General features: G+C 46.1%; 1 protein-coding gene across 2 annotated transcripts in view; it reads left to right on the forward strand.

Annotated features, from left to right (window-relative positions):
- Positions 1–13,635, forward strand: part of CACNA1H (calcium voltage-gated channel subunit alpha1 H) — a 311,405-nt gene that overhangs the window by 265,435 nt on the left and 32,335 nt on the right. For both annotated transcript variants that reach the window (XM_030211678.1, XM_030211677.1), the window contains 3 exons: positions 1,926–2,035; positions 7,734–7,867; positions 10,965–11,035. In XM_030211678.1, coding sequence (XP_030067538.1) covers positions 1,926–2,035; positions 7,734–7,867; positions 10,965–11,035 — 315 coding nt within the window. The remainder of the gene's footprint in view (positions 1–1,925; positions 2,036–7,733; positions 7,868–10,964; positions 11,036–13,635) is intronic.

A 13,635-nucleotide genomic window follows, 5' to 3' on the forward strand; every position in this document is an offset into this window, starting at 1 on the left:
ACTGCAGTAAAAGGGGGCCTCAGTGCACATCGAAGCAGGCCCTCTTTTACTGTAGCTGGTTAAAAGGACCCCTTAATCTTTTAAACTTACAAATATATTTGAACAGTAAGAGGACAAATTTCAGTACCCCACGTTTTGTGCAACGTATGTAGGGCTGCTGTACCTGTGTCCATCGCACCAGTGACTGGTGTTAAGGAGGTCATTTTAGAAACCTTCCATGGCTTCTGCATGTGGAATTAGTGCCTTTTGCCCATGTAGATTGGCAAAAGTAAGAAAACAAGAAGGCAACCGGTCCACTACATCCAAAGTAGAAACAGAAAAAGAAGCAGCCTTTTTGAAGAAAAACAGTCTATCATCAGTTATTCAAGGCTCCCAGGACTCACCAACAAGTGCCCGACATGGCCATGTTTCGCCAGATGAACAGATTGCATCAGGGGCAATGGAAACCAACTGTAAACTTCAGCAATGCTGATTACAGATGTGTCTCTTCCTGGGTCCATTTGAAACCAACTTTGTGAGTCCCTGGGAGCTTTGAATAACCAATGAAAGACTGTTTTTCTTCAAGAGGTCTTGGCTACAGATACAATGGTGGTTTCAGAACGCTGCTATTTCCAGATGTAGAAGCTCGGCACTTACTGGATCTAAGGGGGCGTACCGTGAATGCGACCTGGGCAGGCCAAAAATGTATTTGTGTATTTCCCATTTTAAAATGGGCATTCATGTGTATTAGGAAACCTCTCTCTGTCGGCTCGTTCACCAGCCCCGAAGCACATTTAAGTTTCACCAAAGTTTTTTTCTTTCGGTCAAGGCTGGAAATAAGTGATTGCAAAGGTAGTTTTGCTTATCTCCTCCACCCCCCTCTATTTTATTTAATGTCAGAAATAACCCTCTTGAAACCTCATTCTTTAATTGGCTCTGTGTATAGGTATAATTGTCTGAAACGAGTCTCTAATGCAATTAAACATGAAGGTGTCAAAAATTGGCAAGTATATATTGAAGATGGCAAGTGATTCCATGCTTTTTTATACTTCACTTTACTTATTGAAAACTAGTGGAACCCAGCCTGTTTCCTCAACAATGAAGCGGGCCCTAGAAAGGCTCTCTTGTAAGCGATTTGTTTTGTCTCTCCCCTGCCCTCCCCTCCCCTCCATTTCCAGTGATTCTTCCCTTCCCTTCCCTCCCATCCCATCCCATCCCCTCCTTTCCATGTCCAGCGATTCTCCTCTTCCCTGCCCTTCCATCTGTGTCCCCCGATTATCTTCTCTCCTGTCCTCTCCTCCCATCCCATCCATGTCCATCGATTCTGCTGTGCTCTGCCCCGCCCTGCCCTCCCCTTGATGTGCCACGATTCTCTCTTCCTTCGTACCTCATCATTTTCTGGCTGGCCTCCCTTCCGTTGGTAACATCCTGACATCAGCTCGCTTCCAGCGTTCCCTTCCCTCTTCACTGTTCCGCCCTCTGACGTCATTACGTTTTGACGCGAGGGCGGGGCAGTGAGAGGGAACGGAATGCTGGAGGCTAGCTGACGTCATCAGATGTTACAAATCCAGGGAGCCAGACAGTGATGGAATGTTGGAGGTGCAAATTATTATATAGGATAATACACCATTTACAAATATAATAAAACAAAACACAAGGTAATAGTAATGAACAGCAACCAGCTGAAGCATAATCACGTTGTAAGTAGTAACTATGCCATACTTTGTATTGTTATTGAATGTTTTTAGTACTGTAATTGTCTATTGCTCATGTTTGATTTATTCTTACTGTACACCGTCTTGAGTGAATTCTTTCAAAAAGGCAGTAAATAAATCCTAATAAATAAATACATCTTGTCTGGTCCTCCCACTTCATCCTCCTCACCTCTTAACATATGCTAGAAGACCTCTCTCGGACCACTTACTGTCTTCTTGCTTGCTTTGCAGTCCCTGGAGGAAGCTCTGAAGTATTGTAACTATGTGTTCACCATCGTGTTTGTGTTCGAAGCTCTTCTCAAGCTGGTAGCGTTTGGATTCCGAAGGTTCTTTAAAGACCGGTAAGAGATTTTGCCTTGTAGCAGTGCACGTTGTTGGGGAGGGGCACGCTTCCAGCCAGCTCATCACATCAGACCGCTTAGTAAATACACAACATCAATGATGTGTAAAGAACCTGAGATTTCAAAGGGCTTCTAACTTTCTGACTTCTAGCTTTGCCCGCACATCAAATCAGGACTACCACCAGGCTACCGCAAGAGCCCAGCAGTAGTTTCCACTCCCGGCGGGCCCCGCAACAAAAATATTTTCTATTTTTGTAGCACCGGGGCTTACCCGGCAGTAATCGGGCAGCACCACACGCTGCCCAGTTACCACCGGGTTCACGCAGGAGCCCCTACCATCAACTAAATAGGTGGCAGTAAGGGCTCCCTCGGGAATTGGCCGCAAGCCAATCCCTGTGATTAGTGCAGGGCCTTTTCCTTTTTCTGGCTTAAATCAGTCTTTTGCCTACTGAATTCTTAAATGTAGGAATAGAAAACAGATGTAGATTTAGGGTAGCAAACAAAAATTAGCAGCTTAGCACTGATTTTCAGCACTGTGGGACCCTTTTATCAAACTGCGGTAAAAGGGGGGCCTGCGGTGACATCAGTGCATGTTTTTGACGCCCACCAAAGCTCCCTTTTATCACAAGGGGTAAAAGGCTGCATTTTCTTTTTCGAAAAGAAATAGAAACATAGAAACATGACGGCAGATAAAGGCCATATGACCCATCCAGTCTGCCCATCCTCTGTAACCCCCAATTCTTCCTGTTCCTAAGCGATCCCATATGCTTATCCCATGCCTTTTTAAATTCTGGAACAGTCCTTGACTCCACCACCTCCACCGGGAGGCCATTCCATGCCTCCACCACCCTTTCTGTGAAATAATACTTCCTTAGGTTACTCCTAAGCCTGTTCCCTCTTAACTTCATCGTATGCTCCCTCATTCCAGAGCTCTCCTTCATTTGAAAAAGGCTCTCTTCCTCTACATTAATGCCCTTGAGATATTTAAACGTCTCTATCATGTCTCCTCTCCCTCCTCTCTTCCAGCGTATACATGTTGAGGTTCATAAGCCTTTCCCTATAATTTTTGCATTCAAGACCGCTTACTAATTTCGTAGCCGCCCTCTGGACCAACTCCATCGTGTTTATATCTTTCCGTAGGTGCGGTCTCCAGAACTGCACGCAGTACTCCAAATGGGGCCTCACCAGAGACTTATACAACGGCACTATCACCTCCTTTTTCCTGCTGGTCATGCCTCTCTTTATGCACCCAAGCATCCTTCCACACAAATGGCCATGTGGTAAGTGAATCGCTTGCCACGTGACCATTTGCAGGAGGAGCCCTTACCGTGACGGACAGTAAGGGCTCCCGCGCTAACCTGCCAGTAACTGGGCAGCGATTACCGCTTGATAACCCCCGGCATTACAAAAATACAAAATATTTTTCTAGCACCAGAAATGGTGCACGCCAGAGGTGGCAAACTACTGCTGGCGATAGCTCCAGATTGGCAGACGGTAAGCCCGTAGCCGTGCGCCAACCCTTTAGTAAAGGGGCCCCTAAGGAGGCAATTCTCTAACTTTGTGGCTTCAGTTAGGTGCGCTGATGCCACACGGCGAGTGTCAAATCTATAACGGCGTCTGTGAACCAATATTCCATTACAGAATAGTGGCGCAAACCCAAATACGTGATCAGTTATGCCAGGTTAATGGCAGGAGTAAATGCTTACGTCTAGTGTGCCACAAAGCGTGCAACTTGAATAATATCTTATAAGCTGTGCGTATATGTTGTGGACACGCCCATACCATGCCCATGCTCCACTCAGGCACTTATATACAAGTTACGCACTTATGTACTACCTTACCGAATAGCGCATACTGGCGTCTTCTACACGCATATGAAAGTAAGGCATGTGCTCAGTTCAGTGGTGTAGCGAGGGCGGGGAGGTGGGGGCAGTCCACCCCGGGTGCACGCCGCTGGAGGAGTGCAGAAAGCAGCCGCGCGGCTGTCGGCTCCACTGGTTTCCTGTTCCCTCTGCCCCAGAACAGGTTACTTCCTGTTCTGGGGCAGAGGTAGCAGGGAACCAGCAGAACCAACAGCTGCATGGCTGCTCCCAGCAGGTAAGAATGCACCCGGGGGGGGGGTGTAGTGCTGCAACCTGGGGGGGGGGGGACAGACGCCGCTGCACCCAGTGTGGGAGAGGGTGCACAGCGGCAATCTGTCCCGGGTGGCAGCCGACCAAGGATCGCCACTGGCCCAGTTATAGAATTGCCTTTAGCACTTATATTAGGCCTATAAATCCAGACAAAAAAAATGGCCGGGTCAATATTCAAAGTGAATTAACTGTCGAGAAACAGCTCCAGGCCGGTTAAATCGCCTCTTCGGGATTAGCTGGTTAAGTGCCGCTGAAAATAACCAGTTATCGTGTACTGAAAACCGGCTATTTTGGGGGCATTCCCAAGGCGGAGTTGACATTTGGAATATAGACGGCTGGGGGGATATGATACAGGTCTACAAAATCTTGAGTGGTGTAGAATGGGTAAAGGTGAATTGATTTTTTACTCTTTCAAAATATACAGAGACCAGGGGACACTGAATGAAATCACATGGAAATACTTTTAAAATAAACAGGAGGAAATATTTTTTAACAAATAGTTAAGCTCTGGAACTCTTTGCCAGAGGATGTGGTATCAACAGTTAACATATCTGGGTTTAAAAACCGTTTGGACAAGTTCCTGGAGGAAAAGTCCATAGTCTTCTATTGAGATAGACATAGGGAAAGACACTGCTTGTCCCTGGGATCAGTAGCATGAATCTTGCCACTAATTTGGGATTCTGTCAGGTACTTGTGACCTGGATTGGCCACTGTTGGAAGCAAGATTGCAATTGGAGGTCATATTTATTTTGTTTAAAAACGTATATTCTGCACAATCCAAAGTTCTTGGCAGATCACAAATCACTGGCAGCCATTTTGGGATTGGAGCTGGCCTTTGAAAAAAAATGGCTACCCCGGAACTCATGGCAGCCATTTTCGCAAAGGGAAACGGCATGGCGGGAGGGTGTGGAGATCATTCCTGCCCCAACTCGCTGCTGACCCTCAGGGCTGTACGGTAGGCCCGGGGGGAGCTATGGGTGGTTCCAGGGGGGGGGGTTCATTTGCTCAGCAGAAAGGGGAGGACGGAGGGAGGGAGGATGGATGTGAAGGAGTTTCCGGTTCAGGGGGGACAGGTTGGCCTGCAGGGGACAGCGGGCAGCAGCAGAACCCCACGGGGGAGGAAAGGAAGGAGTGGAATACTTGAATATAAACCCTTGGTATATTTTCAAGTTAACATTCCGCCCCCCCCCCCCCCTTTTTTAGGGGAAAAATATTATCTTGATTTATATTTAGACGGATTTATATTTGAGAATGTACAGTACCCAGTTAGAGTCCCCTAAATTAGCATACGTGCCCCTTATACTGGGATATTATTTAAAGTAAAAGCGCTGAGCAGATAGAAATGCCCTCTGACCCTCAGTACAGAAAAGCACTTTGCTGCTTAGTCAACCACATCGAATACGACATGACACAGGCTACAATTCAGAGAATTGTTAAAAGCAAGACGTATTAGAAAAAGTTATTTTTTAAACCCTGTGCACAGCACCGGCTTGCTCTAAAGCACAAGGCAGGCACAGCGGTTTATTTCATGGTGAGAAGGATTAATCTTCAAGGCCCTGAGGTGGGAAACTGTATGTTTTTCACCAGTAAAACAATAGCGAAGTACTTATGTTCCCAGTGGGTTCCCCTTTCCCTTAGAGGTAGATAGTCTGCAAATTATTTACAAAACAACCAATAGGCTATTTACATAGAAGTTGGTTTGCATTTATCAGTGAAGTTAAGTCATTTCTTTATTTTATTTATTTGTTATATTTATACCCCACATTTTCCCACCTTTACTGGCTTTCCAAAGGCCACCCAGGAGGGTTTGCATCCATCAAATAGTTATTACAAAACACCTTCACTCTGCCAACTTTGTGATAGAGAAACAGGGACTGTTCAGGGTCTCAGACTGTTCTAGCAACTAAGATACCAAACTAGGAAAACCTCTTGAACCTGTGCATTGCTCTCTCCGTGTACTTCCAGCCCACATGATTACGTCAAATGGTTAATCGTTATCCCACTACCTGTACAGTAGCTATTGATTCTATTCCAGTTCCAATACAATTCTGTTTCCAGCAGGGGTAGACCGAGAGTGGTCTGGGTCCCCGGGCATTCAGAGTGGTCTGGGCCTTGCGAGATGGTAAAATATTTAACAGCCGGCTCTTGCGAGCCGGTGTGAGCCGGCTCCAGCACACCACTACCCATTTGCCCAGACATGTGGGGTTGCAGTGGGGGCGGAGAGCGACGAGAAGGCAGGGCAAATGTGTGTCCCCTACACTTATAGCTCAGGGTCCCCCCAAAATCGAGGTCTGGCTATGCCTCTGGTGTAAATGTCGACATTTATGTGTGAATAGTGCAAACTTCCACCTTAACTGTGTAAATGTCAGCACATACATGTGAAGATTGTGAAACACCAACTCATACTTGTAACTGCCGACATTTATATGTGAATAGTGCAAACTGCCACCTTAACAGTGTAAATATCAGCACATACATGTGAAGATTGTAAAACACCAACTCATATGTGTAACTGCCGACATTTATATGTGAATAGTGCAAACTTCCACCTTAACTGTGTAAATGTCAGCACATACATGTGAAGATTGTGAAATACCAGCTCATGTGTAAATGACGACATTTACATGCGAATAGTGCGAACTGCCACCTTAACAGTGTAAATATCAGCACATACATGTGAAGATTGTGAAACACCAACTCATACGTGTAACTGCCGACATTTATATGTGAATAGTGCAAACTTCCACCTTAACTGTGTAAATGTCAGCGCATATATGTGAATATTTTGAAACACCAACTCATACGTGTAACTGCCAACATTTAAATGTGAATAGTGCAAACTTCCACCTTAACTGTGTAAATGTCAGCACATACATGTGAAGATTGTGAAACACCAGCTCATGTGTAAATGACGACATTTACATGCGAATAGTGCGAACTGCCACCTTAACAGTGTAAATATCAGCACATACATGTGAAGATTGTGAAACACCAACTCATACGTGTAACTGCCGACATTTATATGTGAATAGTGCAAATTTCCACCTTAACTGTGTAAATGTCAGCGCATATATGTGAATATTTTGAAACACCAACTCATACGTGTAACTGCCAACATTTAAATGTGAATAGTGCAAACTTCCACCTTAACTGTGTAAATGTCAGCACATACATGTGAAGATTGTGAAACACCAGCTCATACGTGTAACTGCCAACATTTAAATGTGAATAGTGCAAACTGCCACCTTACACATGAAAATGCTGATATTTCTTTCGACTATTGTGCAATACCAGTTTACACGTGTAAATATCATCACTTAAACAAATAAGTTGCCGAGGTTCCTCCAGTCACTATTTCAGTGTGTCTGTTTGTTAAATAGCCAAGCCAGCTACACATACCTGTAACTATTTTACAAAGGGCTCTATGTATTTTACAAAAGGCTGTACGTTCACAGATCTTTTTCTAATGTACGTCCAGAATTGTGCCCACCCCTGCCCGGATGGATCACATCCAGTTTCTAAATGGGGCTGTTAATCTGCATGTCTGTGTATGATTGACCTGGCAGGTGGAACCAACTGGACCTCGCTATCGTGCTTCTGTCTATCATGGGAATCACCCTGGAGGAAATCGAAATTAACGCCTCGCTCCCCATCAATCCCACCATCATCCGCATCATGAGAGTGCTGAGGATCGCAAGAGGTAAGGCACCAGCTCACAGTTTGTAACCTCTTTCTAAAGGGTACACCAAGAACATGCCACTTGGGCAGTGCAGAGTTATATTTGGGATTCCAAGGGACCGAGGAGTAACCTTGGCCTTTTCCCCATTGTCAAGTGCATTTTAAAGCAAGACGCAGATCTGGCGTGGCAGGGTAACCTATTAACAGCAGAGGAAATGAGGATGATTAATTAGCTCACTTTCTTGCCTGAGTTTTTTCACGAACCACGAATGGAATCATTTCAAAAATTCGGTGACTATTTCTTTAAGGTGCCTTAAGTGTGCACTCAGCAGAGTCTGGGGAAAAGTTCAGCGTGGAGTGGAAAGAGTGAGCTGCAAATGGGAAAGAAAATCACTGGGCGATATTTCTTGAGAAAGAATAACTGACGTTTACTTGCTCTCTTCACATGCTTCCGAGTTTGGCCAAGTCCAGAGACAGTGATCGGAATTCCCGCATGTCTTCAGATCTTAGTTGAAAACATACAGGGGCAACCAGTAATGTACAACCCCTTTATCTGTAGATACTTAAAAACTCCAAACGCAGCTTCACACACACTCGGTGCACAACTGCTGAATACTACCGCTGTCACCCAGCCAGCCGCACAAAACTACGCATTCAGCAGTGGAGAAAAAAAGCCTCAGTAATGCCACCCAGCCATCCCAAGACTTCGGACTATAAGGCGTGGACCCGGCAAACCATCATCTAGCTCAAAAAAAACTCCAATTGATGCCCCTTAGTCTGTGTAAATTAATAATAACTAACTCTCTCACATCAACTGGTGGGGTAACTAGCGTGTATCGGAAAAACAAAACAGGTACCTGCTTTGTTTTTTGATACAGCAGACTGGACACAGGATTGCACTCGCATATGTCTACTACTACTACTACTATAAATCACTTCTATAGCGCTACGCTACCAGTCGTACGCAGCGCTTTACAATTGAACAAGAAGAAGAAAGACAGTCCCTGCTCAAAAGAGCTTACAATCTATATCAGGACAAACAGACAGGATCAATAAGGGAAGGACAGACAGAAGGACACAAGGATAAGATAAAAGTTACAAGTCAGGAGTCGAAAGCAGCATCAAACAGGTAGGCCTTTAGCCCGGATTTGAAGGCAGCCAGGGATGGAGCTAGACGTAATGGCTCAGGAAGCCTATTCCAGGCATAAGGTGCGGCGAGATAGAAGGAGCGGAGTCTGGAGTTAGCGATGGAGGAGAAGGGTGCAACTAGGAGAGATTTGCCTAGCCTCTCTCCGTGAAAAAATACTTCCTGACATTTTTCTTGAGTCTGCCCCCCTTCAATCTCATTTCATGTCCTCTTGTTCTACTGCCTTTGCATCTCCGGAAAAGGTTCGTTTGCAGATTAATACCTTTCAAATATGTGGGCAAACTGGATGGACCATGCAGGTCTTTTTCTGCCATCATCTACTATGTTACTATTATGTTACTATGTAATTAGGAGAGATTTGTCTAGTGAACAGAGTTCCTGGGAAGGAGTGTAGGGAGAGATGAGGGTGGAGAGGTAGTGAGGAGCTGCAGAGTGAATGCACTTATAAGTCAATAAGAGGAGCTTGAATTTTATACGGAAATGGATAGGGAGCCAGTGAAGTGACTTCAGGAGAGGGCTGATATGGGCGTAACGACTTTGGCGAAATATTAGTCGTGCGGCAGAGTTTTGAACAGATTGAAGAGGAGAGAGATGGCTGAGTGGAAGACCTGAGAGAAGCAAGTTGCAGTAGTCTAAGCAAGAGGTGATGAGAGTGTGGATGAGGGTTCTGGTAGTGTGCTCAGAAAGGAAAGGGCAAATTTTGGCAATATTATAAAGGAAGAAACGACAGGTTTTAGCAATCTGTTGAATATGTGCAGAGAAGGAGAGGGAGGAGTCGAAGAAGACCCCAAGGTTGCGAGCAGACGAGACAGGAAGAATGAGCATGTTGTCGACAGAAATAGAGAATGAGATGCCATGTTGAAACCCCTGACGCAGCGGAAGCGAAATGGGGAGTCCCTGTTGGGTTGATCAGCTGGTGATTTTGAGGAGAGCGGAACACTACGACGTTTGGACTAAAAGCTAAGTTGTTTGTGGCTGGATCACCAGAATTGATATAAACTGCATTAGCAGAACTGAAAGAAATTGATTTGAACTGTATTCTGTGTTCTATAAACTTATGTACACGTTCGTTACCCCACCAGTTGATGTGAGAGAGTTAGTTATTATTAATTTACACAGACTAAGGGGCATCAATTGCAGTTTTTTTTTTTGAGCCAGATGATGGTTCGCCGGGCCCACGCCTTACAGTCCGAAGTCTTGGGCTGGCTGGGTGGCGTTACTGAGGCTTTTTTTTTCTCCACTGCTGAATGCGTAGTTTTGTGTGGCTGGCCGGGTGACAGCGGTAGTATTCAGCAGTGTGTGTGAAGCTGCGTTTGGAGTTTCATTTAATTTCAAAGCTTGAGTGGACGATTGGTACTTAAAAGCTATCAGGTTGATAGTCAAAGCAATTTAACCAGCCAGAAACAGCTCCTGGCCAGTGAAACTGCCAGCACTTAACTGGTTACTGCCAAAATAAAAACTGGCTATTTTGGGGGTGTTCTAGGGGCAGAATTGGTACTTGGCCAGTTAACTATCAATATTAAGCACTCAACCGGCCAGGTTAACCACATAAATAGGACCCGATTCCCTCCGGTGGTCATCTGGTCAGTTTGGGCACTTTTTTGGCACTTGGACCTGAAAAGAAAGGGACCAAGTAAAGTCGGCCAAATGCTCGTCAGGGCCGGCTTTCTTTTTTCCATTATCGGGCGAAGCCGGCCATCTCTTAAGCACGCCCCTGTCCCGCCTTCGCTACCCTTCCGACACGCCCCCTTGAAGTTTGGCCGGCTCCGCGACGGATTACAATTGACGCCGGCCAAAATCGGCTTTCGATTATGCCGATTTCGCCGGCCTTGAGGGATGGCCGGCCATCTCCCGATTTGTGTCGGAAGATGGCCGGCCTTCTCTTTCGAAAATAAGCTGGCTAGTCCTTTACAGCTTTCATTTTCAATGTTTCTCTGTACTGTTATGCTGCAGCTCTGTTCTCTCTTTCCAGTTCTGAAGCTCCTGAAAATGGCCACAGGGATGCGAGCTTTGCTGGATACAGTAGTGCAGGCATTACCCCAGGTGAGAACGCCAAACTCCTTTGTCCTTTTTCATTTCTGCCTCAGAATCATGGGCGTAGACTGGGGGGGGGCGATTGCCCCCCAAACGACGATGACGACGACTTAATCTTCTTGCCCGCAGCGGCGAACGGGCGGGCGTAAAGGCAGCAGCAAGCAGCCAGGCTCGACTCCATCCTTCGCTTCCTGCCCTCTCTCAGCATCCCGCCTGCCCGAAAGGAAATGACATCAGAGGAAGGCGGGACGCAGAGAGGGCAGGAAGCGAAGGACGGAGTCGAGCCTTTACGCCTGCCCGTTCGCCGCTGCAACTTCGGGAGTGGAGTAAGCCAGCCTATCTAGTCCACTGTAAGTAAGGAAGGCATTTGGTTAATCTCGATTTCCACTCCCCCGCGCAGCCGTCACCATTCACTCAAAACACAGCAAGCAAGCCTGTGAGCTGCTACATCCACGTTGTCGTTCTTTGTAGATGCTGCGAAGGGGGAGAGAGGGAGACGCTGGTTATTCCCCCCAAAAAGCCAGATTTTTTTCCCTTCCTTCCTCCATATTAGCAAATTCATTTGAATATATACATATGCAAATGAATATGCTAATATGCCCTGCCCCATTCTTTGCCCCCCCCCAAATGAAACAAACTACGCCCATGCTCAGAATATTATATTTCTCCGTAGCAAGAAGACACATGTACAGTAAGTGTCCTTCAAAAACTCCATAGTGGAGTACTTGCCATGCTGTTGGATCGTATGTAACTCATCCTTGTGCAATGAAGGATAGTGTGTTAGGAAGGACATGACCAGTGGTGTTCCTAGGGCGGCTGACACCCGGGGCGGATTGCCGATGCACCCCCCCCCCCCAGCAAAACGACACCTCCCCCCCCCCAGTGAAATGGCACGTTCCCCCAGCGAAACGAAACCCCCCCCCCCCCCGGGTGCATTTTTACCTGTTCCGGGGCAGAGGGAGCACGGAACGATCGGAGCTGACAGGCGCGTGGCACCCCCCCCAGCGGCGTGCACCCGGGGCAGGCCGCACCCACCGCCCCCCCCCCCCCTAGGAACGCCACTGGACATGACAGACTGTCAGGCTGTGGTTCCCAGCTGTGCTCTCTGTGTTCAGTCCAGGAGGTTCATCATTGTAAAAGAAGCTAAAGGGGATCAGAGGGCAAAGCACAGGTGGAACTGGTTTCCCCAACATTATAGGAGATAATAATGAGAGAATTAAGCATTCCTTTTGGCTCTGTAACCCTGTCCTTGATCTCCTCCTTATGAAAAATGAGTGCTCATAATTACAGAAGGCGAATTGCTCCAAGAAAATCTATATAATTACGCTGCTAGTTTTAGACCAAAAGTCCCTATTAAGATACCTTTCTACTACTACTACTACTTATCATTTCTGTAGCGCTACTAGATGTACGCAGCGCTGTACACTTGAATATGAAGAGACAGTCCCTGCTCGACAGAGCTTACAATCTAATTAGGACACACAAACAGGACAAATAAGGGATAAGGACAAAGAGTTTCAAGATTCCGGAATCCCAAAGAGTAGCAAAGATTCCGGAATCCCAAATAGTAGCAAAGATTCTGGAATCCCAAAGACTCCTAGTACTACTTATCATTTCAATAGCGCTACTAGAAGTACGCAGCACTGTACACTTGAACATGAAGAGACAGTCCCTGCTCAACAGAGCTTACAATCTAATTAGGACAGACAAACAGGACAAATAAGGGATAAGGGAATATTAAAGTGAGGATGATAAAATAAGGGTTCTGAACATGTGAATAAGGGTTAAGAGTTAAAAGCAGCATCAAAAAGGTGGGCTTTTAGCTTAGATTTGAAGACGGCCAGAGATGGGCCTTGACGTACCGGCTCAGGAAGTCTATTCTAGGCATATGGTGCAGCAAGATAAAAGGAACAGAGTCTGGAGTTAGCGGTGGAGGAGAAAGGTGCAGATAAGAGAGATTTACCCAGTGAACGGAGTTCCCGGGGAGGAATGTAGGGGAGAGATGAGAGTGGAGAGGTACTGAGGAGCTGCAGAGTGAATGCCCTGGGTTACCGCCTGGTCCCTTATCAGCCACAGCACACAAACTTTATGGTAATAAAGAGTGAGTAATTAGTTGTAATCTATTGTTCCTTGTAATGCACTCCCAAAGGTGATGCTATTCTTAAAACATGATCCCAAGGAGGCTGCCAGATAATATATTACAGGTTGCAGTGATTGGTGAATCATTACTCTGCTTCCTGTACTGGTGGAGTCTGGTTAGAATCTGAAAATTGAATCGGCACATATCCAGTCAGTCCAGGAAATATGAGGATTTCACTCAAAAAAGGTTCTAGTCTTCATGCGCTTAGAAAGAAGTGAGTGTTAACCTTACCTAGTTCTGGAATTTTCTTTCCTTTGTTGGAGTAAAACCGGGGACAAAATGGTACTGCTGCTTTCTGTGGGACTCATGCAAAGCCTACAGGTAGCTGAAGGCAAAACCTGGACTAGATTCATTTAGACCATTCCAGGGGAACGCACAGGAAGTTTCTGGACTCAATCTGCCCCTGCCAGCAGTGTCAGGGTTAACTTCCACACACTACTGTTAGTACTTTGCAATTCCTCTGATACAG

This window comes from Microcaecilia unicolor, chromosome 8, assembly GCF_901765095.1.
Source record: "Microcaecilia unicolor chromosome 8, aMicUni1.1, whole genome shotgun sequence".
Classification (NCBI taxonomy): Eukaryota; Metazoa; Chordata; class Amphibia; order Gymnophiona; family Siphonopidae; genus Microcaecilia; species Microcaecilia unicolor.